Genomic DNA, 27,149 nt, shown 5'->3' with positions numbered 1-27,149 from the left:
TAAAAGTCAGTGGTTGCTGAGAACCAGCATCATAATCATTGACGCCCAGGCCTGGAAAAGAGTCAGATCTACCTGAGAAGAGTCCTGGTTATTCCTAATCTCCTGCTCTCCTCGCCCATCTGCTGATGATTGGCAGTTCTCTCTAAGGCTGGGTTCACACTTGAGCGTTTTACAGCGCGTTCAAACGCGCTGTAAAACGCTCAACACATGAAAACCAATGCTTCCCTATGGCCCTGGTTCTCACTTGAGCGTTTTACAGCGCGTTTGAACGCGCTGAAAAACGCCCTACGCTCAAACAAGTTCTTGAGCTTCTTTGGGGCGTTTTGTCGCGAGTTTGCAGCCATGGGACACTGCTGTCAATCACACAAACGCGCGTTCACCATGGACAAAAACGCGCACAAAAACGCGCGTTAAACGCGCATATCAAATGCGCTCAAGTGTGAACCCAGCCTAAGGCTGGGTTCACACCTGAGCGTTTTACAGCGCGTTCCTACGCGCTGTAAAACGCTCAACAGGCAAGAACCAATGATTCCCTATGGGCATGGTTCTCACCTGAGCGTTTTACAGCGCATACGAACGCGCTGTAAAACGCCCTGCGCCCCAAGAAGTACAGGAGCTTCTTTGGGGCATAATGTCACGCGTTCCCGTACATAGACTTCCGGGAACGCGCGACAATGGGCGTTTGCTTGTTTCCGGAGTCGCGTATGTAAACGCCCGATAAAATCGGGCATACAGATGTGAACCCAGCGCTAGAGAGAAAGGGAGAAAACTAGGTAGACGCCTGTCAATCATCAGCAGGGAGAGCAGGAATTCATGAATAACCAGGACTCTTCTCAGGTGGCCAGGACTCTTTCAGGCCCGGTCTGCAATGATTGTGATGTTGGTTCTCGGCAACCACTTACAACTATTAAGTGACAGACCGCTGAAATCAACTCACCTGTCTCTACATTATTCTGCCGTTAGTATGGGCAGCATAAAGTTGATGACAGGTTCCCTTTAAGGACCTATAATGTTCACTGACAACTAAAATAAAACTACAAATCCAGTTGTGACGATGAGCCAAATGCTGTGCTGTACAGTAGAAGCGCAGCTCCTACAACAGTTTCTGCTGGAATAGATTTTCCCTTTTAAGCATAATCTGCTCTGGACGTGGTCCTAGAAACCTCACATAAAGGAAAAAAATACAAATAAAAACAGATGGAGATTTTTTTTTTTTTTTCCAACATGTTTAACGGATTAAACATTTTAAATATTTAATGCCGAGTAGTTGACGGCAGGCTCCCTCCATCTATCCCATAATGACACCATGTATTAGCAATCTTCCTGAGAGCATTAAAAGCCCATCATTCTTATGGCAGAGGCGAGCTCTGCAGAAAATAGAGCTGGCCCTACGCACAGCTCTTGGCTATAAATGACAAGGAGATGTGTACACCTGCACGAAGACCATTAACAGGAACGTGTGCCTGTCATGAACACACCGCAATGGCGCTAATTTCCTAGATGCACCATAAATTCCACCTCAGTCTTGCCATACGAGCGGGCCACTCAATACACCCACGCAACCACAGCCAAGGTCTTCTTGCTTCCGGCCATGAGCAGTACTAAAGCTAGCTTTCCTTGTAGTCACAAAGCGCTTCATTCACTGAGTCAGGAGAGGGAACACACTCTATCCATATGCTTAAAAGCATTACTGAAAAAAGCTGCCCACTTCTATTACCCAAAGGGGATTCCACATTGTGGGGAATCTCACTGATTTACTGTACCTGAAGTATCTGAAATGGGATACATGGCAGCTAGGATTACATTCATACAGTCCTGACCTTGGTTATGAGAAAGAATACAGAGAAGTAAAGGTACAGCTCTATGTGTGATATAAACTGCACATACATACAGTATATAATATTATACACTATAGGATAAGTATTGTCCCACCCCTTAATCATTGCATTCAGTCCCATTGCCACAGGTGTATAAAATCCAGCCCCTAACCATGCAGTCTGCCTTCGTGAAAGAATGGGTCATTCTAAAGAGCTTCGTGAATTCCAGTGTGGTCCTGCATAATTTAACAGTTTTCTGGCATAAAAAAAGAAGCAAACCACGTGTTTGTGACCTTTTAAATGCCATTGTGCCTAACTCTAGGTGCAAGTGGCATTTGTACGCAGCTCTCATCACTTTCCAAAAAAGAGGGCAGGGCCACATTTATCTTCTCTTACACCAGATTTCGGTCTAGACACACAGACTGCCGGAGGATGAGCATCATTTATGTCAAGGCCTACGCCTCACCATAAATTAGGCGCATCCTATGGCAGCTCAGAGGATGTCATATACCAGCATAAAACACTGGTCTATGATAAATTTCCTCTGTAATACATACAGTGGATACAAAAAGTCTACACACCCCTGTTAAAATGTCAGGTTTCTGTGCTGTAAAAAAAATTAAACAAAGATAAATAATTTCAGAACTTTTTCCACCTTTAATGTGACCTATAAACTGTACAACTTAATTGAAAAACAAACTGTTTTAGGTAGAGGAAAGAAAAAATATAAAAATAAAATAATATGGTTGCATAAGTGTGCACACTCTGAAACTAATACTTTGTTTAAGCACCTTTTGATTTTATTATAGTATTCAGTCTTTTTGGGTAGGAGTCTATCAGCATGGCACATTTTGACTTGGCAAGATTTGCCCACTCTTTGCAAAAACACTCCAAATCCGTCAGATTGCGAGGGCATCTCCTGTGCACAGCCCTCTTCAGATCACCCCACAGATTTTCAGTCGGATTCAGGTCTGGGCTCTGGCTGGGCCATTCCAAAACTTTAATCTTCTTCTGGTGAAGCCATTCAATTGTTGATTTGGATGTATGCTTTGGGTCGTTGTCATGCTGAAAGATGAAGTTCCTCTTCATGTTCAGCTTTCTAGCAGAAGCCTGAAGGTTTTGTGCCAATATTGACTGGTATTTGGAACTGTTCATAATTCCCTCTAGCTTAACTAAGGCCTTAATTCCAGCTGAAGAAAAACAGCCCCTTGGCATGATGCTGCCACCACCATGCTTCACTGTGGGTATGGTGTTCTTTTGGTGATGTGCAGTGCTGTTTTTAGCACCAAACATATCTTTTGGAATTATGGCCAAAAAGTTCAACCTTGGTTTAATCAGACCATAACACCTTTTCCTACATTCTTTTGGGAGACTTCAGATGTGTTTTTTCAAAATGTAGCCTGACTTGGATGCTTTTCTTCGTAAGAAAAGGCTTTCATCTTGCCACTCTACCCCATAGCACAGAAAAATGAAGAATATGGGAGAGTTTTCTTCTCGTCTTTTCATCAATTTTGGAGGGACGTCCAGTTCTTGGTAATGTCACTGTTGTGCCATATTTTCTCCACTTGATGATGACTGTCTTCACTGTGTTCCATGGTATATCTAATGCCTTGGAAATTCTTTTGTACCCTTCTCCTGACTGATACCTTTTAACAATGAGATCCCTCTGATGCTTTGGAAGCTCTCTGTGGACCATGGCTTTTGCTGTGGGATGCGACTAAGAAAATTTCAGGAAAGACCAACTAGAGCAGCTGAACTTTATTTGGGGTTAATCAGAGGCACTTTAAATGATGGCAGGTGTATGATGACTCCTATTTAACATGATTTTGAATGTGATTGCTTAATTCTGAACACAGCTACATCCCCAGTTATAAGAGGGTGTGCACACTTAAGCAACCACATTATTTTCGTGTTTTTTTTGTTTTCTTCCCTCCACCTAAAAGATTTCAGTTTGGTTTTTCAATTGAGTTGTACAGTTTATAGGTCACATTAAAAGGTGGAAAAAGTTCTGAAATGATTGATCTTTGTCCCATTTTTCACATCACAGAAACCTGACATTTTAACAGGGGTGTGTAGACTTTTTATATCCACTGTACATGAAGTGCAGAAGTTAAACATAAACCAAAAAACAAAGTGAACAAAAAATCACTCAATGTACATGTGAGAATCCAGTCTGGATAGGGGATAACTATTGGATTACTGTGGTTCTGACTGGGAATTACACCGAACAGGAAAATGGGGGCATCTTTCCCCTGAACTACATAGAGGGAAGGTCATACGCGCACACTACACTCCATTCATCTCTAAGAGACTGCCAGAAATAGCCAGGTATTGTGCTCTTATCAACAGTAGTCCCATAGAGAATGAATGGAGCAGCAAGCCACATGCTCAACATTCACTTAATTCATTTCAGGGTAGAGAGCCCCCAGTGGGGATCCCAGCGGTCAGACCCCCACTGATCTAATGGTATTCCCTATTCTGTGGATAGAGGATAACGACTTCTAAAAGGAATACCCCTTTAAAAGGTCCAAGTAGAACTTGGATAACTAGACACCACCCTAATAGCAGCAGGAGGGGAATTTGCATTTCAAAAAGGAAAATACAGTCACGGCAGTAGTAGCGAGGACTATTACACCAGCTTGGCACTACCGTGTCTTGTATAGTTCTTCCAGTTTTGGCGCAGGGGGAGCAGTAAAAAAAAAAAAAACCGAAGGCTGAAACATACCAGTTACTTAGCACACTAATCCCTTTTCCCCTGGTCTCTGCATGACGCAGGTTCATGTCTAACACTTTGCTAATAATTCAAAAGGAAAGTCAGAAAAGACTTGAAAGCAAAACAGAATGGGGCCACACATGATCTATTCATGGTCATCCGCAGGAAACTTAGCCTCCCTTCCAGCCCCATGGGTACAAGATGGCTATTACAGAACAGTGATCCAACATCAACATGGTTCTCCTCCATGCTCACTCTGGCCATAACGGGGGAAGATGGCTGCCAGTCCCCAGCGCTGGAGCGGGGAGCATTTATTTTTCTCATTTTCTAAACACAACAGTGGGCGTGCTGCGACAGAAAGGGACACTGCTTACAGTAGGATATATCAGTTTGCCATTTGCCCAATAGGAGCTATCATAGAATACAGCAAATGCATATTTATGAGAGGTCAGAACCCCCCCCCCCCCTCCACTGATCTAGCAATGATTACTTGGCTAGAATGATTTTGGCTAGAATACTCCGTTACCTGTGTTAAAATCAATTTAAAGGGAAAATCTCTGCAAAATTATCTTCTTATATGTCACAGATGCAGGAGGATAATTTTGATCACGTTACATTGGATAAGTCTATGATTTTAGACCATCGGTGATTTATAGAACCAACCTCCTCTTTGGCATAATCTAGTAATCAGAGATGGCCTAAGATCACAAAAGTTACTAAGGGATCTTCCTGCGGTATATCCATGACATATCAGAAGAGCAATTTAACTGGGTCTCTCCAATTCAGATTCACATGCTGCTGCCAATTTCGGTCAGGTTCAAATATCACATTTGGTTCTTTTAAGAAAAAATAATGGAATTTAATTCTTTATCCATCTTTTTTTGTCATCTGCTAAATTAAGGGTATGTTCACCCAAAATCTGCCACGTATCCCATGACACCGCTTCGGTTTCTGCTTGGGTTTTTTCATTTTGAATGCTGCGGTCCCGCTTCTCGGTTGAGCTCCACTGAATGGAGCTAAATCACAAGCAGGCCCCCACTGCGGCTTTCAGAGGTACCCTCGCCAAGTATGTATATTCTTGGCGTGGTCTGAAAAACTGCACGTGAAAAAAAATAAACTTGACTGCATGAACTGCTGCGCTGCCTTCCGCAATGGGGAGTGGTTTCAGCGCCAAATTTGCACTGAAATGAAATGAATCCCATTAACATAGCCCAACACGGTCTTCTAATGATGCCAAAACACAACCACGAAGAGAGAGACGAGTATAACAAATGTACTTCTTAGGTCTGATTCAGACAACAGTGTTTTCCATCCATATGCTATCCAAACTGCACAGACCCAATGAAGGGGTTGTCAAGCTTTTATTAAAGTGATGGTCTACCCTGTCCACTAGACAATCGAGTTCTGATGATGGAGCTACACCCGAATGGCTGATGAGTGGGGGTGCAGGATATCAATCTTCCACCGATTAGCTAGTGATGGCCTAGAGCAGGCATGCTCAACCTGCGGCCCTCCAGCTGTTGCAAAACTATAACTCCCAGCATGCCTGAACAGCCTACAGCAGGGTATGGTGGGAGTTGTAGTTTTACAACAGCTGGAGGGCCACAGGTTGAGCATCCCTGGCCTAGAGGCTTAGTAATAGCTGGATGACCCCTTTAAACAAAATGGTGCAATTCACACCTCAGTTGGCCTGTGCCGAGAACCATTCCTGTCCATTAAAGAGGTTGTCAGGTTCAGAGCTGAACCTGGACATATCCCCATTTTCACCCCGGCTGCCCCCTGATATGAGCATCGGAGCATTTTATTCTCCGATGCTCTCCTTTGCCCTGTGCTGAATCGCGCAGGGCAAAGGCATTTTCAGGAGATCCGGTGACTTACCAGGCTCTCCATGGGGACTGCCAGGCATAGGCTTCTGCCCAGCAGTGAGCCCGGTACTGATGGACGGGCTTTAGAAATGCCCTAGGCTGTAAAACAGCTAGGGCAGCTTTAAAGCCGGACCATCAGAGCCGGTGACATCACCGAACACACTGCTGGGCGGAAGCCTCCACCTAGTAGTGTACAGAGGTAAACAAACAAGCCCTTGCCCTGCGCTATACAGCGTAGAGTAAGGGAGAGCATCGGAAAATGAAATGCTCCAATGCTCATATCACAGGGGCTGCGGAGATCGGAACGGCCATCTAAATCCGGTCTTGGAAAAGTTAAAAAAGAGCTCTTTCTCATCTGACCCTGCACTCCATCTTCAGCACCTGTCCTCCTGGATTATGCAATGACCCGGCACTAGCTTGCTAGATGATGTCTAGTATCATGGGTGGTCCTCTGTGCTACACAGCATAACTACTGGTGACCACAGCTGTTGTGTCTTTATCATATGACACCGGTCGCCGAGGAAGAGGAGGCCATCCAGAACCCACAGAAAATGTACAGTAGTATGCTAGAAGATCTTTTACTGGTATTCAGTTGCAGAAAAGTGGTTTCACAAGTGGAGCTAAGCTTTAATAAAGACCAACTCTTCATGCGATTTAAGACTCAATGCAATATACACTTGGCACCAAGGCAATAAGCAAAGGATTCAGCAGGGAATGTGGATTCCCTCCCTTCCTTAGCTGCACAAACATCTGTGATCTTATGCAGACACTCAAAATAGTCAAATGAGTTATAATCTGCAATGTGAGGCTCACCCCAGCTGCACACAGATGTATGTGTGGGTGTCATTCATGGGAAAATCGCACCAGCCAATCAAGCAGGAAAAAAGGCAGACAAAAAAAAGTCATCCCTAAGGAATCAACACAATGGAAGATGACCTGTGTTCCTGTTTCTTTAGATCTTGGCATCGAGGCTTGTTTTTATGCATTAGTATTTGTAGCTAAGCTTCTCATCTGGTGCTACGCCAACAACCTGGACAAGGACTATGGGATGTTACATGACAAGACTGTTGCATCAGCACCACCAGCGACTGATAATGACAAGGGACAGGGACTCCGAGGACCACTTGGCAGTAAACAACCTATTACTAAATGTGTCTGGTCTGTACATAGGGACATATTAATGATGATGCGGCAGATGCTACAGGCCGGCTCGGAATGGAAAATACCAGGCAGGTCAGTCCAGTGCCAATGTATAAACTGCCTCAAAGGTCAGGTACAATTAAAACCATATAGGTCAGCAGTGCCAAGGCTGTTGATGGCATGGGACACTGTGCCCGCCTGCCGCTTTTAGCGTAAAGCAGGAGTAGGCACTTACACACACTCCACTATTGTGGCGATAAAAAGTCACAATTTATGTTGCGCGCCAATTTTACGGCATAACTTTTCCTCAGAGAAGTGGTGACAAAAGGGCACGTGGCACATGGCGTTGCCAGCAGGACCAGCACATTTATCTTCATTCACACCAGTTTTCTGGCATGAACTAAGATCCAGATCTACGGCAGCTGGAAAATGTCTTCCATCGTATGCTGCTTAAATCCAATTTTTGGCTAAAATATATACTAAGAAACTGATGCAGCCGTGTAAATGAGCCCTATTTATCAAACTCTTGGGAACATGTGGCCACCTGGTGAATGGCTGCCTCTCTGACCCTCCGCAATCATCTTCCACCACTCATCTGCATAAAAGATACATGGGAATAAACCTATTAGGCCACCTGTACACGGGTGCAGGTCAACGCACATAAGATCCGCATCCGATTTATGTGCGTTTCTGCAGCATATCCGCGCCAAAACCTGAAATGTCTAATTGTGGATTTTGGTGCGGTTTTGCTGCAGATCTCACTCTTCCATTAAAAAGGGTGAAAGCTGCAAAAATAATTGACATGCTGTGGATTTGGAAAACCGCACGGAAGGTCAATTTCCACACGGAAACAATCCGGAAAGTGTTCATGAGATTTGTGTAATCTCATACACTTTGCTGGTAATGTACTACACTGTGGTTTTTCCGCACTTTACCAGTCTGTCTTCAGTCTGCAGAAGACGCCTGTGTGTAACATGCGGAGGTGTCCAGTCGCCTCGTCACTATGGACAAGAGGCCTAATTATCACCCTGCCTGTCCGACTTGTTACACACAAGCATCTTTAGTGCTCGGTAAAAAGATGAAGACTCAAGACAGACTCTCCTTAGGCTAGTGTCACACTAGCGCTTGTACATTCGGCAGGGAACAGCCTGAGGAATCTCTCTGGATCCTCACATTAGCCAGAAGCTACATGAATGTCATCTGGCCCCATTATCTATTAAGGGGACCAGCGGAAATCAAGCCGCAACCCGGCAAATATGCAGAGAATCAGCCAAATACCACTATGAGCAGCCTGTCGGGTCTCCTGGGCACTAGAATGAAACAAGCAGTAACACGCAGTTACAGCTTTGATAGGCTCTTTATAACGAAATAAAGAGAACCTGTCATCAACCTTATGCTGACCTCAGGGCAGGATAAATTAGTGACAGAAATGCTGATCTCAGCCGTGTGTCAGTCATCAGCTAAAAGTCAGTGGTTGCTGAGAACCAGCATCATAATCATTGCAGACCGGGCCTGGAAAAGAGTCAGATCTACCTGAGAAGAGTCCTGGTTATTCCTAATCTCCTGCTCTCCTCGCCCATCTGCTGATGATTGGCAGTTCTCTCCTAGAGAGGGAGAAAACTAGGTAGAAGCCTGCCAGTCATCAGCAGGGAGAGCAGGAATCCATGACTAACCAGGACTCTTCTCAGGTGGCCGGGACTCTTTTCAAGGCCTGGACTGCAATGATTGTGATGCTGATTCTCGGCACCACTTTTAACTTATAAATGACAGACCGCTGAAATCGAGTCACCTGTCTCTACTTTATTCTGCCGTTAGTATGGGTAGCATAAAGTTGATGACAGGTTCCCTTTAAAAGAGTCACTGTACATTTAGACAATTTAATTTAATAGAGAACTAGCAAGTTTCTAAATCACTTAATTTAAAAAAAAAATATGCCTGTGTCCACCTGAAAAAAAGCTGTAAAAAGTCATGACCACTGGGGGTCTCCCTTCCACCTAATTTGCAGTCCACTGCCTGTTGTCAGGCAAGATCCATCCCTAGCAACAGAGACACAGAAGAAGGCAGCGGGAAAGTGGGGGCGTGTCAGAGCTAGCTGAGAAAACACCTGCTTCTGAAGATTGTAGAAGCATCCCACGTGTCTAAGTCTCACCTATCCCTCCGTACCTCTTCTGTGCAGCTAAAGACGGGAATAAATAGGCTGAAAAAGAGCAATTCCTTCACAGTCATGATTGAACAAAGATGCACTGCCATTATGCAAACTTATTTTTTGAAAACTCAGGTATGCTTTAAAGGTATAGGAGTATATGTTTGATTAAGGGTGCTGCTTACAAACAGGTGACGTCACCCGTGATGCAAGGGGACTGGTCACCATTGCGGCCTGCTACTGCCTGCATCCCCACCCGTCACCGGATGTTTTGATCAGCGTGACAAGGAGATGGACACGGGTGCCGGGGACCGGGTAGGTATCTTCCATAGGAAGGGCCTGGGCATTGTAGGGGGCGTTTATACTCTTGGATAACCCCTTTAACTCATGTACTGAACCTGTGGCAATCACCAGACGTCACAGACATAAAAATCATTAACTGTGAAATTAAACTTCTCTAGATAAAGACATACAGTACATAATGTATTGGACATCTTAGGCCAATTTGAAATTAATTAAATAGACAGAAGTTATATTTATGAGTAAGGGCTGTTTTACACGAGCGAGTCCATTGCGGGAATCACACTCCGCGTGTGAGCGTGATCCTCCGTTCTGGACTTGCAGGAGCGCACGGCATTATACTGATTTATAATACTGTGTGCCTCTGCTTGACTTTACTTCTACAGAATCATACTGACATAAAGCCGAGGCACACAGCATTATAAATCAGGATAATGCTGCTCTGGCAAGTCCAGAACGGAGGATCACGCTCCCACACAGTGATTTAGGGGTTAAAGAAATCTTAAAGGATACAAAGACAAGAGAGTGCTGCGGTTTCTTTAACCCCTAGATGCCTGCTTGGAGGGACGCTGCGGACTGGCGTCTAACACCGCGTGCACCACCACATATAAGGCCAGTATACCCCTATGTGCTGCTACTCCTACTCTACCGTTATGTCACACACAGTGATTCCCGCAATGGACGCACTTGAAGAGAATGATAAAGAGCATGCAGTTATACAAGTCGACGGCTTGAGTATAGCTCAAGAGTATATTAAATACCTAGGCATACATATTGGGCACATAAAAGAGTATATATAAAGTAATTGTCTTACACTGTTGGAAGATGGAAGGAGCTGCCACCAACTCTGTGTCGGTGAATACGGTTAGTGAAAATGACTATACTCCCTAAGATCTTATACACATTACAAATCATTCTGTTTCTTATCAAAATGAAAGACCTTAAGGCTTTGGAGTCTTTCACATGAGCGCCTGTGTACCAGAATTTGCCGCTAATGTTAAAGAGGTTCTCCGGGTTCAGGGCTGAACTGGATAGAACCTCTTCTTTTACTATATACGAGTGGAGCATTGGAGAATTTCCTTACTCCGATGCTCCCCTTACCTTGCGTTGCACTGCGCAGGGCAAGGTCTGTTTGTTGTGAGCAGGGGACGTACCAGGCTTCACATCACTATGCTAGGTGGAGACTTCCTCTTAGCAGTAAGCCCAGTGACGTCACCGTCAAAGAAGGGCGGTCTATAGCGCTGCCCCATCTGTGCCGGACTCACCATAACTAGGCACTTTTATTTATTTTTTATAGTATTTATTTATCTCTTTTGCAAAGATATAAAATACAACAGTCCCCAAGAGGGAAAACAATTACATGGAAAGGCACACACGCCGATCTCCTAGAAGTCCAGCAGATACACTGTTCGCATATATAGTGTGACTATGGGCAAGACCCATTAATACAGTCGTGTGTATATATATATAATCCAATGTGCGATCTCCCCAGGTCATATAGACGGTACTGGAATCTAGTTACGACACCCACTCACTCACTCATTGATTCGTCTGAGCAATCCGTTGTCCCACTTGGATTTGTCCTCAAGCCATTCCCTGGGCATGCACCCACACTCCCCAAATCTTATCGAAACGATCGGCCACTCCTCTGGCCGCATACGTCAGTTTATACATCTGAAGATGCTTATTTATAAGTTGTGACCACATTTCAATTGTCGGGCGCTTAGGAGGTTTCCAATTCAACAGAATTGTTTTCCTACCATAAAACAGCCGGAGCAATTTCCTGCCGTATTTAGTGGGAATCACCTCGGATACCAGGCCCAACAAGCATATCATAGGTGCGCATATCCCCGGGAGACCCAATTTTGTGTTAATGAAACGACATATCCCACCCAGTACGACTGCACAACAGGGCACAGCCATATCATATGGTATAGGGACCCTCTTAGTTCCCCGCAGCGCAAGCATGAAGGATCAGGTATTTGACGCATGTGGTACAGGCGCACTGGGGTCAGGTATACTCTGTGTATCCACTTTATCTGGATAAGCTGGTCAAGGGCGCTTATAACCGATGACCGCCATACAGATCGTAACTCCTCCAGATGAGACACCTCCAATTCAGGGATATCCTCAGTCCAGCGCTCCAACGATTGCTGGAGCGGAGAGTCCTGCATCTTCATAATCTCCTCATAAAAGGAAGAAATTTGTTTATGCAGATGCACCAGCCTGGCAATAGACTCCAGGGGGCCACATTCAAGTTTTATAGATAAGGATTTGAACTGGGTCTCACAGGCATGTCTCAGCTGGAGGTAACGATAAAAAGCATGTTCGAGGTAGTTTGAATTCACTCTGTAGGCTTTCAAAAGAGCGGAATACCCCTCCATGGAAGAGTTGTATCAGATATTTTACCCCTTTTTGAGGCCAAAATTCGAACCCTGACAACAGAAGGAGCTCTCGAAGGTGCTTATTGTGCCACAGGGGCATATATGGAGACCAAGTCTCCCCATTAGAATCCTCAATATGTGTCTCCACAAACCGCGTCCACGCCACAATCACATTAGTCATGGCTTCAGTGCAGTACATGGCTCTAGGGGCTCCTCCCCCTCTATATACCATATTCGCCAGAGCCTCATAGGAGCCCACTAGCGCTGCTTCAAGTACCACCGCTGGGTTGTTTGCATCCGCTCTGATCCACCAAGACGCATACATCAGTTGAGTTGCGATATAATAAACATACATATCTTGCATTCACAAACCCCCTTGACAAGGATACAGAGCCTTTAGGGTTTTCCTAGCCAATCTAGGGGAGTTGTGTCTCCACAGGAAGGGCGACAGTAGTCTAGCTAGGGATTCAAAGTGTGACTTAGGAATTTTAACTGGAGCTGCCCTATAAATATAAAGAAGCTTCGGCAACAGTACCATTTTGACAATATTTATTCTACCCACCAAGGTCAAAGGTAGGTTCTCCCACGCTTCTATTTTACGCGCAATGTATTCCATTGTAGGCACCATGTTCAGTTGATAAAACTGCCTCGGGTCCCTATGAATTTGAATTCCCAAATAAGGAAAACTTTCCACCACTCTCAAGGGCGACAACGGGGATATATCATCCACTTCCACCAAGCACAAACTAGACTTAGCCCAGTTCACCCGGAGGCCCGAATATCTCCCATACCCATCTACCGTGTCCAGAAGTGCCTCCAGAGAAGGGCCGGCGTCTGCCAAGTACACTAACATATCATCTGCATATAGCGATAATTTTTCTTGTATTCCTACTATCGTCCATTCCTCTATCAGTAAACTATTATTAATCAGTTGGGTAAGAGGTTCCATAATGATGGCAAACAACAACGGCGACAAGGGGCAGCCCTGCCTGGTGCCTCTATGGAGACTAAAAGGTAGGGACAGACAACCATTTACCCTTACTCGGGCCTTGGGGGCCTGGTACAGCAACTAGACCCATCTGATAAAAGACCGGGGGAAAAGCAAGCAGTGTAGCGTCTCCCAAATAAAATGCCACTCCACACAATCGAAGGCTTTCTCATTATCGAGAGAAGCCAATGCTCGCGACCCTGCATTGTCGAGTCTGACCTGTAACTTAGTAAACAACCTCCTAAGGTTGATATCAGTTGTCTTGCCCAGCATGAAGCCAGATTGGTCTGGGTCTATAATCGATAAGATGAGTTCTCCGAGACGTCTGGCCAAGATTTTTGCTAAAATTTTGGTATCCGTGTTTAGAAGGGAAAATCGGTCTATAGGAGCTTCCCCGGTTTGTGAATTACCACGACAGTCTCCTCCATAAAAGACGAGGGCAGCCTATCAGCCTCAAAAGCATATTCAAAGAGCTTGACCAGTCGTGCACAGTGCAGATCTATGTCTAGCTTGTACCACTCCAACGGAAAGCCATCCGGACCAGGCGATTTCCCAACCGACATGCTCTTAATGGTTGCCTTAACCTCCCCAACATCCACAGGACCATCAAGATAACTCCTATCCATCCGGGATAGAGGAGTAAGCGGAACTCTCTGTAAAAAAACTCGCATATCTACAGGTGAAGAGAGCGTTTTGGAGCTGTAAAAGGTCAGAGTAATACCGGGCAAATTGTTCACAGATCTCTCCCGGTCGAACTACCCAAGACCCATCTACACATGTAATGTGAGGGACCACAGTTTGAGGCGTTTCAGTTCTGGACAAAAACGCCAAAGCTCGTCCATTCTTGTCCCCATCCGATAAAACCACCCGTTTTTGAAATAATAGCTTTTTTTGGGTATATTCTGTCAAGTGTAGGTTAAGTCTTCTTTGCGCCTCTTCCCACGCCATACGATTGTCCTCACTAGGAGCCTGAACATATTTTCTTTCTTTATCTACTAGGTCCATGTCTAGTCTAGCTCTGGTAGTCCCCAAGTCTTTCCTATGCAAGGCTATCGCATGTATGAGTGTACCACGCAGAACCACCTTAAAAGGCCTCCCACTCTAATATGGGGTCAGAGGAGCCTTCATTGTTCGCCCAGTAATCTTTCATGCCCTGCTGATCCACCCAGGCCACAGGTAGGACCTCCAAAACACTTACAGTTGAGCTGCCACAAGCTCTCAGGGGGTTTCAATGGTTGGGCAAGGAGCACCAATAGGGGGGCATGATCTGAAATACCCCTCGGTAAATAATCTACCTTGGTTAAGTTAGGCAACAATTCTCTGCTAACAAATGCTAGATCAATTCGGGAAAGCGTTGCATAAGATGCAAAATGGCAGGAGTACTGACGTTCACCCGGGTGCAGATACCTCCTTCCCTCCATGAGGGCATATGCATCCGCCCAGTTGATCAGTGACCTATTGTGGTTAACCTGAGGGCGGAGTCTATCCGCATCCGGGTCAAGGACAGCATTAAAAGTTCTCATCAGGATCAATGGGGCAGATGGTAAAGTTGCCACCCTCCCCATGATGTCATCTAACACTTCTCTCTGGAAGGGGGGAGGAATGTACACACCCGCTAGTATATAATCCATGCCCCTCACTGCCGCATGCACAATAACAAAACGGCCAGACATATTAAGCTGAACCGAGTGCAACTGAAAAGGAAGAGATTTTGTCACGAGCACTGAGACTCCCCTCGCATGAGTACTATAAACAGCATGATACTTCGATCCCACCCACAGTCTCCTTAGCGCCAGCAGCCTTTGCCCCTTCAGATGTGTCTCCTGCAATATCACTACATCAGGAGTATAGCCCTTCAATTAGTTAAAGACAAGGGTCCTTTTGATTTTATCATTGAGTCCCATGACATTCCAGAAGACAAAATCGGCAGGTAGCCATCATGGTGGGAACTCACTACTGTAACCCAAGAGGACCCCAGATTGCCCAGACCATTCACACCCACTTTCATACCACAAGACATGAAACAGAGATAGAACATACCAACCAGACCATAACGTCAGGCATGACCCCCCTCCCTGCCCAGATTTCCCCAACATATCCGAATTTGGTATCCCGAACTTAAGTTAACTTCCTTTTTGAAATACGGGGGGGACCAACACTAAGTGTCCACAACCCCTTAATTAAACGAAATGGAACTAGGGGTTAACTGGGACATCTAATCCAACTGCAGCCCCTCCCTATAATTCGGCCATCCATAAATGCAAGTAGAGTTCCATCATCCTGGGAACCCGCATGTACTCAGCCCATCCGATCGAGCCAGTCCGATGCTTCTTCCGGAGTGGAGAAGAACTTCACCGACTCTCCGTCCTGGACTCTGAGACGACCTGGATACAGCATGGCATAAGCAAGGCCCTTCTCGCGCAGACGTTCTCTCACTGCTGTAAACTGCCTCCTCTGTTTCTGGACTTCCGAAGAAAAATCCGGATAAAATGAGATTCTGGTGTTGTCAAATCTAATGTCTTTCAGCCGGCGGGCCACCGCTAGTACGGCGTTGCGGTCCCTATAATTCAGGACTTTTATGAAGGGACGAGGTGGAGCCCCTGGAGGTAAAGGTTTGGTGGGGATTCTATGCGCCCGTTCAACCGCAAAACTGGCAGAGAGGGTAATGGGGGCCAGAGTCTGCTTTATAAGGTGCTCAGCAAAGTCCACTGGAGATTGGCCCTCAGCCCTTTCGGGCAAACCCATAATGCAGACATTATTTCGTCTGTTACAGTTCTCTGCGTCTTCCACTTTTGCTATTGGAGATTTAACTTGCTGTTGAAGGACTCACACATTGTTATCTCCCAGTTGCGCCATATCCTCCACATCTCCCAGTCTCCTCTCCACCTCTGCAGTTCTCTTGCGTATCTTGTCAATATCATGCCGGAGGCAGGTGAGATCAGCCTGGACGTGGTCTATTTTGACTGTAAGAGCAGTCTAGCAGTTTGTAATTGCAGACATTATTTTGCTAAGATTAAAAGGGCTTCTGTCACCCCCCCCTACAGTCATTTTTCATTTTTTGGCTACTTAAAATCCTTATACTGCGATTTATCAATATACAGTCGTGGCCAAAAGTTTTAAGAATTACATAAATATTGGAAATTGGAAAAGTCGGTGCTTAAGTTTTTATAATAGCAATTTGCATATACTCCAGAATGTTATGAAGAGTGATCAGATGAATTGCATAGTCCTTCTTTGCCATGAAAATTAATTTAATCCCCAAAAAACCTTTCCACTGCATTTCATTGCTGTCATTAAAGGACCTGCTGAGATCATTTCAGTAATCATCTTGTTAACTCAGGTGAGAATGTTGACGAGCACAAGGCTGGAGATCATTATGTCAGGCTGATTGGGTTAAAATGGCAGACTTGACATGTTAAAAGGAGGGTGATGCTTGAAATCATTGTTCTTCCATTGTTAACCATGGTGACCTGTAAAGAAACGCGTGCAGCCATCATTGAGTTGCATAAAAATGGCTTCACAGGCAGGGATATTGTGGCTACTAAGATTGCACCTCAATCAACAATTTATAGGATCATCAAGAACTTCAAGGAAAGAGGTTCAATTCTTGTTAAGAAGGCTTCAAGGCGTCGAAGAAAGTCCAGCAAGCGCCAGGATCGTCTCCTAAAGAGGATTCCGCTGCGGGATCGGAGTGCCACCAGTGCAGAGCTTGCTCAGGAATGGCAGCAGGCAGCTGTGAGCGCATCTGCACGCACAGTAATGCGAAGACTTTTGGAAGATGGCCTGGTGTCAAGAAGGCCAGCAAAGAAGCCACTTCTCTCCAAAAAAAACATCAGCGACAGATTGATCTTCTGCAGAAAGTATGGTGAATGGACTGCTGAGGACTGGGGCAAAGTCATATTCTCAGATGAAGCCTCTTTCCGATTGTTTGGGGCATCTGGAAAAAGGCTTGTCCGGAGAAGAAAAGGTGAGCGCTACCATCAGTCCTGTGTCATGCCAACAGTAAAGCATCCTGAGACCATTCATGTGTGGGGTTGCTTCTCATCCAAGGGAGTGGGCTCACTCACAATTTTGCCCAAAAACACAGCCATGAATAAAGAATGGTACCAAAACACCCTCCAACAGCAACTTCTTCCAACAATCCAACAACAGTTTGGTGAAGAACAATGCATTTTACAGCACGATGGAGCACCGTGCCATAAGGCAAAAGTGATAACTAAGTGGCTCGGGGACCAAAACATTGACATTTTGGGTCCATGGCCTGGAAACTCCCCAGATCTTAATCCCATTGAGAACTTGTGGTCAATCCTCAAGAGGCGGGTGGACAAACAAAAACCCACTAATTCTGACAAACTCCAAGAAGTGATTATGAAAGAATGGGTTGCTATCAGTCAGGAATTGGCCCAGAAGTTGATTGAGAGCATGCCCAGTCGAATTGCAGAGGTCCTGAAAAAGGGCCAACACTGCAAATACTGACTCTTTGCATAAATGTCATGTAATTGTCGATAAAAGCCTTTGAAACGTATGAAGTGCGTGTAATTATATTTCACTACATCACAGAAACAACTGAAACAAAGATCTAAAAGCAGTTTAGCAGCAAACTTTGTGAAAACTAATATTTGTGTCATTCTCAAAACTTTTGGCCACGACTGCATAGTGCTCTTACTCTTTTTCGTTCAGTAGTTTCTTAAAAAAACAGACTTTTATAATATGTAAATTACCCCTCTACCAGCAAGTAGGCCGGCTACTTGCTGGTAGAAGCCGCATCCTCCTTTCATAAAGACGCCCCCTCCTCATGTTGATTGACAGGGCCAGCGAGCGCTCTCGTCCTCTGGCTGGCCCTGTCTGCGTTTTTAAATCTCGAGCCTTCGCCGTACCGGTCTTCAGTCGGCGCAGGCGCACTGATAGGAGGACGCTCGCTCGGCCGCTCCTTCCTCAGTGCGCCTGCGCCGGGTGTAGATGTGACGTCATCGGCGCAGGCGCATTGACAAAGGAGCGGCCGAGCGAGCATCCTCCTCTCAGTGCGCCTGCGCCGACTGAAGACCGGTACGGCGCAGGCAAGAGATTTAGAACGCAGACAGGGCCAGCCAGAGGACGAGAGCGCTCGCTGGCCCTGTCAATCAACATGAGGAGGGGGCGTCTTTATGAAAGGAGGATGCGGCTGCTACCAGCAAGCCGCCCTACTTGCTGGTAGAGGGGTAATTTACATATTATAAAAGTCCAGTTTTTTTAAGAAACTACTGAACGAAAAAGAGTAAGAGCACTATATATTGATAAATCGCAGTAAAAGGATTTTAAGTAGCCAAATGACTGTAGGGGGATGACAGAAGCCCTTTAATCTCGACTTGTTTGGAGGGGCAACCATCCCCCTGGGCCTCCGCCTGACTCATGCCGTCCACCATTAACTTGGGAGAAGGAATACTGCCAGGAGTGCCCGTTTTGCGGCTCATATAGATAGAATTTGCACAAGTAGGGTATATATAGTAGTCCCGTTGAGTGTTGTGGGAATGCAAGGAGCAGACAGATCACAAAACTATCAGGACATGTAATTCCTCCAGATCCTAAAGAGGAACAGTTAACGGCTCCACACACTTATAGGCACAGTCTTGTGTCTCCCGCCCCCAATGACACCCCTAAAAACCGCCACCGCACTCCAGCAAAGGGGTTAATAAACTCTGCAGTTGCTGCTGGACTGCGGGGAGAGCAACCCAGGTACCTCAATGTAGGCGCAGTCTGTCCCGCCTCACCAGCTGCAGTCAGCGTCCACCGCTAGCGTCCCCAGGGGATATCCAGGCAGGGGCCCAGGTTCAGTGTTCCAGCTCCGGTTCCTTGAAGCACACGGGTACCGCAGAGCCTCTGGAGCAGGTGCTTCCGAAGCGCCGGGTTTCCCCTCAGCAATGGCATGCGCAGGAGACCACGTGGGATCCTGTGAAGACGGTCTGGCCAGGTAATGGGGCGATGTCTGTACATGCGCTCCGGGTTGTACCCGCCGGTCACTCAGGTCCCGGACCGTAGATCGGGTCGTTCGCCCGGTCACGTAGACTCCGTGAGGACACAGGAAGGGCCGGTGTCAGGAGGGCCTTGTCACCAAGATGGCGTCTCCGCTCGGCTGGGCTCAGGAGGCCGCACTAGAGTGGCAGAAATCAAGTGGGGCAGGAGAGACCCTAAACACAATCACCGCCGTCTCCCGGTTCCTCCCCGAGTCGATCGGTGGGGTGACAGGTGCGCAGGGATCACTGATGGCCAGGATAGCAGCAGGATTCTGGAGGAGCTGAAGCGACGTGCGTCCTTACTCCATGACAGTCAGGCCACGCCCCAACTAGGCACTCTTAATAATAGAGTGTGGAGTGGATAAGGGGGTGGGTATATGTTAAAGGGGTTTTCTGAGACTTTCTGACTTATGATTTATCCTCAGGATAGGTCATTAGTATCTAATCAGTGGGGGTCCGACACCCAAGACCATTGCCGGGTAGTTGAAAAGGCAACAGCGCTTGCAGGAGTTGGACCCCCACTGATCAGATACTGATGACCTATATGGAGGACGATCTCTAGACCTTCCCTTGGAACTCAGTAAAAAAAGCTTCTGGAGACAAGTGTGATCTCCATTCAGACTTTCCCTCATGTACCCAGACTTTCTACAGCAGGAGAACATCCAGCTCTGGTTGCATTAATTCCAACCGAAGTGGTAGAATAACGGCGGAACCAGGGTTTGCGGTATGTCACTGGCGTACTGGACTACGAAAGGCGAAACATCATTTTGATTGGGTATCTCAGATGTTTTCAGTACCTGTAAAGGACTTCCTACACTATTATCCGTGGAAAAGCATAGTGTCGGTCAGTGGACGTTCATAGATTTCTAGCAGATTTTTCTGAAACAAGGGAGAAAAGGAACCATTTCACAAATATATGGCATAATACACTAAAATAGACCCGAAGGCAGTTGGTTGCATCATCGTAAATTAGGCGCAGCCTCTGGCAGCGGGTGGAATCTAGTGTATGCAGCTAATGTACCAGAAATTCTGAGAGAAATGGATTGGAAAATGGATTGCAGGGTCTACAGAGCATTTGACGTAAAATTTAAGAGCTTTGACACCCCTGAAAATGGCACAGGTACTGAGAATAGGGTAAGTAATCCATGCAACAGATGCCCAAAGTGTGACTAAAGGCCCCTTTGCACTACCCGATGGTCGGGCAGATTGTCGCTAATTTACTTTCGTAACGAACGGTGTAAAGGTGTCGCCGATTACCCAATGAAAAAGCAAAACACTCATTCATCAGGTAATAGGATTTTTGGTGTGGTCACCTAAATCATTGTTTGCTGGGAGCAGATCGCACCGTCTAAACTACCTCTGCTGCCTGCAAACAATGATTCTGAATGGGGATGATCAATGGCACAAGCTATCACTCCTTCCCATACTGTGGAGGAGATCGCAGCATGTAAATTCAGTGCTTCGCCTCCACTGACGAGCAGGAACGCTTCCTTCCAGACAATCGTCTGCTCCATCAAGCGGTGACAAAGGTCCTTTAGTAGGTGCGGGGCTGTGGCACTGCCTCTGGTTATGTCCTGCCATTCAAAGTTTTTCGGATAAAGTATTTAATGGGTAAAAGTTGTTGTAGATTTCCCTTTTGCAGAAAAAAAAAAAAAAGCTGTATACTCGCCTAGAAATCTCCTGCCGCTCTTGACGTATTCACGGTCTCCAGCCTGGAGTCAAAAACAGACGGGACACCGTGGAGACATCAGGATGGGAGCGTCAGGGGATAATCTGCACGCAGATAATTCATAGCTAAATTTACAGAATTGGGTTCTGTTGTGGATTATGACTCGCTCACTGAGAAGAAATCAGCGACCTGTCTGCGCCAAACTGATATGGTGCGGATTGAAGAATACGTACAGCTGGGCAATTTCTGTACCCGTATTTTTCACAATGAGCGGAGATTTGTTAAATCTTATCCACTTTGCTGCTACTGTATTCTGTAACAGATTCCACCGCATTTCTGATATGTGTGGACGTACCCTTACACGGGAACTTGTAGACCTTGTATCAACACAGGCCAACTACTCATCACAACATATTACGTTGTGTGGAGGAAGCAATATGACTCCTCCAGAGGGAGGAAACTCATCTCCAATCCACCACTGATGAAGCTTACTCTGCAATTCCATGGTATCACCCTAGAACGGGGGTCAGCAACCTTCAGTGCTCCAGCTGTTGTCAAACTACAATTCCCAGCATGCTCCATTCATGAGAGATCTAAGAAGAGCAGAGCAAGTATGCATGCTGAGAGTTGTAGTTTCACAACAGCTGGCGTGCCTACTTCTGCCCTAGAAGGATGGCAATAGATGTAGGGTGGTTTCTCACACAGCTCTTTATGGAAAGCTTGCACTGCACTTTTTAAGGCGGTTTTTGAACCAAAACCAGCAGGAAGGAGAAGTATAAGCCATCCCTTTATATTAGACTTTAGCTCAAAAGACAGCATGAAAACGACAAGGTTTTCACAAAAAAAAAAAACACTGGGTGAGAAACCACCCCACACGGTGTCTGTTGATGGTCCCAACATCTGCCATTCGTAGTACTAAAGGCTTTATCCAATCCCTATAATGCCCCCCAAACGCCCGGGCCCCTCACACAGATTGTACTTACCTCGCTCCCTGGCGCTCCTGATGACCGCACAGCCGCCACTGCATCTCCCCGTTGCAGTTAGATTTGAAAGCCCAATCCAGCACACCTCAGGAGATAAGTGGCACAAAATCTGTCTGGCAGCTGCTTATCTGGCACAAATGAAGCCAGAAATCGACTATATAAGGCCTTACACACGAGCGTGACGTATTAGGTCCGGGTGCGTTCAGGGAAACTCGCACCATTTTGCAAGCAAGTTCAGTCAGTTTTATCTGAGATTGCGTTCAGTTTATTCCGCGTGGGTGCAATGCATTTTTTTTCACTAAAGCCCCATTCACCATGGGTCCAGGGCTGCGTGAAAAACGCTAAATATTGTACATGCTGCGTTTTTCATGCAACGCAGAACTGATGTCTCATGTGCACAGACCCACTGAAATAAATGGGTCAGGATTCAGTGCGGGTGCTATGCGTTCACTTCATGCATCGCACCTACGCGAGAAAACTCGCTTGTGTGAAAGGGGTCTAAGGCTACTTTACCACTTGCATTTTAGTTTTCCAGTATTGAAATCCGTCATAGGGGCTCAATACTGGCAAAAAAAACCGCTTCAGTTTTGTCCCCATTCATTATCAATGGGGACAAAACTGAACAGAATGGAGTGCTCAAAAATGCATTCCGTTCCGTTTAGTTGCGTTCCCATGCCGGAGAGCAAACGGCAGCATGCTGCGGTTTGCTTTCTGTCCTGGGACGCAGAGCAAGACAGATCCGTCATGACCCACACTGCAAGTCAATGAGGACAGATCCGTTTTCTGACACAATAGAACACGGATCCGTCATCTATTGACTTTAAATAGAGTTCATGACGGATCCGTCTTGGCTATGTTAAAGATCATACAACCGGATCCGTTCATGACGGATGCAGATGGTTGTATTATCAGTAACGGAAGCGTTTTTGCTAAACCCTGCCGGATCCAGCAAAAACGCTAGTGTGAAAGTAGCCTAAGGCTGGGTTCACACGGGCGTTGCGGGAAAAGATGTGGGTGCGTTGCGGAAACATGTGCGATTTTTCCCCGCGAGTGCAAAGCGTTTTAATGCGTTTTGCACACGCGTGAGAAAAATCGGCTTGTTTGGTACCCAGACCCGAACTTCTTCACAGAAGTTCAGGTTTGGGTTCAGTGTTCTGTAGATTTTAATATTTTCCCTTCTAACATGGTTATAAGGGAAAATAATAGCATTCTGAATACAGAATGCATAGTAGAAGGTCAATTGAGGGTTAAATTTTTTCTTTTAAATTAACTCACCTCCTCCAATTGATCGCGTAACCCTTTTTTAACCCTCAATTGACCTTCTACTAAGCATTCTGTATTAAAGAATGCTATTATTTTCCCTTATAACCATGTTAGAAGGGAAAATAATACAGTGAATAGACTGTCATCTTAGCAACCATGCGTGAAAATCGCACCGCATCCGCACTTGCTTGCGATTTTCACGCAGCCCCATTCACTTCTATGAGGCCTGTGTTGCGTGAAAAAACGCACAATATAGAGCATGCTGCGATTTTCACGCAACGCACAAGTGATGCGTAAAAATCACCGCTCATGTGCACAGCCCCATAGAAATGAATGGGTCCGGATTCAGTGCGGGTGCAATGCGTTCAGCTCACGCATTGCACCCGCTCGGAAAACTTGCCCGTGCTAACCCAGCCGAAATCTACCCCATAAGTGTGAACAGAGCATAATAAGCAATATGGATGCCATTACAAAGTCCCACATAAGTGGTCACCCAACTTCATTATCCCAGATTTATTAAATGTCCCAAATCTGATGCATAACCCACGTCAGTACTGATGCACATCCAGGAACATTTGACACTTAAAGAGTAACTGCCATTTCATTATTTTTTGCTAATGTGTAGGGACAGTGACGGAACATTTTTGTAATATACTTTGTTTAGGGGAAACGTTTATTTTTAGTAGAAAACTGGGGCTGAAGTGTCCCTTAGCAGCGCTCTGTTATATGAGCATTGCTAAGGGCCATCCGTCTTCTGTTGGCATAGGAGGGACGGGCTGTGCGGGAGCTGCGGGGCTCTGCCTGCCCTGCTCCCTCACAGGGATAATCTACACTATTGTATATGAACCAGCCGCCAGGAGCGATGCCTATGTGAGCGGTAAGCACTCACTGCAGGGAGGCAGGGGGAAGCTTCTATATAGTATGTAGGGATATAACTATCCTATATACTGTATCTGCACTGCCTGCAGTGAGTGCTTACCGCTCACACAGACATCGCTCCTGGCGGCTGGTTCATATACAATAGTGTAGAAGTTTATAAAAAGCGGAAATGTATGTATACTTTATAAACCGAGAAGTCTCCTGTGCCCACCAGACTGTGAGGGAGAAGGGCAGGCAGAGCCCGCAGCTCCCGCACAGCCCGTCCCTCCTATGCCAACAGAAGACGGATGGCCCTTAGCAATGCTCATATAAAAGAGCGCTGCTAAGGGACACTTCAGCCCCAGTTTTCTACTAAAAATAAACGTTTCCCCTAAATAAAGTATATTACAAAAATGTTCCGTCACTGTCCCTACACATTAGCAAAAAATAAAAATGCGAACAGCACTCGGGTGTCATCCGTGTGCTGACCACGTCAGTGCGTCTGTTCCGCAAATGATAAAGCATGTCCTATTCTTGTCCGTTTAGTGGACAAGAATAGGCAGCTCTAGTGAAGAGAGGGAGAAAACTGCAGCTGGCACACGGCTGGTATCTGTATTTTGAGGATCCATGGCTTGCATGGATATGGTTGTGTGCATAAGGCCTTATAATGATTTCTAATGCTCTGCGTTCCTGCCCGACCTTGGCTGTACTGAACTGTACTCACATAATGTCAGTACAGCCGTGGTCAGGCAGGACCACACAGCATTGTAAATCATTATAATGCTGTGAGTATGTGTCACAGGAGCAGCACTAAATACACTTGTGTGATATTGGCCTAAAAAAGGCATGCTCAACCTGCGGCCCTCCAGCTGTGGCAAAACTACAACTCCCAGCATGCCTGAACAGCCTACAGCAGGGATGGCCAACCTGCGGCTCTCCAGCTGTTGTAAAACTACAATTTCCACCATGCCCTGCTGTAGGCAGTCTGGGAGTTGTAGTTTTGCAACAGCTGGAGGGCCGCAGGTTGAGCATGCCTGGCCTAAAGGAAGCCTCAGTGACAACCATTGTGAGAGCTGTCATATTTGTTATCCCCCAGCTTCCATAGAAGCAGCGGGAATCATTTTTAACAAATTAAGAAGATAACTAAGACATATCTACTAAGGTCCTCAAAGGGCTCGTGCACAAGAACGTATTTTTGACCGTGTCTGTTCCGTTTTTTTTTTATGGCCCATGTGCGGGCCGCAAAAAAACCCAACTGAAATGACTCTGTGTGTGTTCCATGTCCGTATGTCCATTCCACAAAAAAAACACAGTCGTTATCTGTATTTTGCGGATTGCAAATCAACGTCGTGTGCATGAGCCCTTATATATAGTAATGGAGAAGTGTGGTCTGTACCGTCGGCTCTGATCAGCTGATATGGGAAGGGGGGGGGGAATATGCAAATTTTTAGGGTAGGTTTTACAAACAGAAATTCTGCACCAAATATCCGTACGTTTCCTCGCCTAAATCTGCGTGTGTTACTTGCGCTTTCTGTAGCGGAATTTGCTGCAGATCTCACCTTTGCATTGAAAAGGGCGAAATCTGCACAAAGAAATGACATGCTTCGAAATTCCAAATCTGCACTGCAAGAAAAAGCTAAGTGCACATGACATCTGTCTAATCACATACACTTAGACGTTACTCGGATACGCTGTGGTTTTTCTGCGCCTAATCCGGAACTTGGCCAGGTACCCCTACACCCGTCCCTAACACGGCATGTCAAAAGGGATATAGTCAAGAATCTTCACCTTACCACGCTGCCGTCAAAGGTCATTGCCTTGATGAAGAAAGAATCACCCAACCCTACCTCCAATATCACAGATGTCTACCCACAAGACACAGGTTTGGATACAGTTTGAATCCTTCCATGATCTTCTTAGCCCGCTCGTTGCTAGTCATGTCGCGCGTCTTCCTTCAGTCTATTCGGTATCAGAAGAACTTGCGAGGGTTCTTCTATGGTGATGACACTTTCCTTCTATAGCAGAATCGATGGGGCTGAGATGCAACAGGTCCAGATGTCACAGAACTGCCAGGGACACTGGGACAATAGGGTGGCACTGAGCAACCGGCAGTCACCTCTAGCAGACTGGGTACACTGGCAGGTGACAGACCAGTGACTGGCAGCAGAGGGGTATCAGGCTGCTGTGGTCTGTGACTGCAGAGACAGGGCAAACCCGAGCCAGCAGCAGGACTGAGTACCTTTCAGGGCCAGTGCCTCCCGGTAATAGCTGGGACCTGTCCTGTGGGTCAAACTTTCGCTGAGGCAGAGTCTTGACTGAAGTGTCTGATACAGCAAGTCACTATTAGCGCCCACAATGGCGGCTTTACATTGACTGCGGCAGAAACGGCCTTTTGGAAGCTACAATTCCGGTTTGGAGGCCGCTATTCATTATCACCTAGTCTGCGGCTTCAGATAAGCGGATTTACCGAAGCGACTACAGCGCCTCCTCCCGCTATCCGGACCGCCTTGTCAGCTCAACCAAACCCAACAACGATCGAATGACAGTCGGGCTACTTTGTAACGAACCGCGCTTTAACCAATAAGAAGCCGGCTTGCATTTAAAACCGCCCTCAATGGGCGGGGTAGAATCTACAAGAGGTTAGGTTGTTCTCAAAAAACGTTCTCATACAGAATATGCGCGTCACTCTGCCCAGCAACGTGACGTTCCATAGAAACGGATTGAGGTGTACGGCAGGAGAGAGAGGACAAAAGTACCGGCGCGAAGATTTATCGCGATCATGTGCTTGAAAATGACATTTCAAGATAATCCCAGTCATGAAATGTTAAGATAAGGTTTTATGATGTAAGTAATTAACAATACAGTTAAAAATAATGCTACATGATATAATTCATTTGGAAAAATTGTTTAAAAAGCCAATATCCAATTAAAATGGTTCTAAATTATTTATACACACTTTACATATGTGCGGTCAGTTTAAATGGGACATGCATATATGCACGCGGAAAAATAACGTGTCCAGCGCTTGTTCGCGAA

The 27,149-nt window shown here is 46.0% G+C and overlaps 1 protein-coding gene across 1 annotated transcript in view; it reads right to left on the bottom strand.

Annotated features, from left to right (window-relative positions):
- PDE6D (phosphodiesterase 6D) overlaps positions 1-26,601 on the bottom strand; it is an 84,376-nt gene extending 57,775 nt beyond the window's left edge. The window contains exon 1 of the mRNA XM_040428441.1: positions 26,006-26,601. Coding sequence (XP_040284375.1) covers positions 26,006-26,052 — 47 coding nt within the window. The 5' untranslated portion in view covers positions 26,053-26,601. The remainder of the gene's footprint in view (positions 1-26,005) is intronic.
- Between the last annotated feature and the right edge of the window lie 548 nt (positions 26,602-27,149).

The sequence above is a fragment of the Bufo bufo genome, chromosome 4, assembly GCF_905171765.1.
Source record: "Bufo bufo chromosome 4, aBufBuf1.1, whole genome shotgun sequence".
NCBI classification, from domain to species: Eukaryota; Metazoa; Chordata; class Amphibia; order Anura; family Bufonidae; genus Bufo; species Bufo bufo.
The sequence above is the reverse complement of the archived record's forward strand: the minus strand, read 5'-3'. Positions and strand labels throughout refer to the sequence as shown.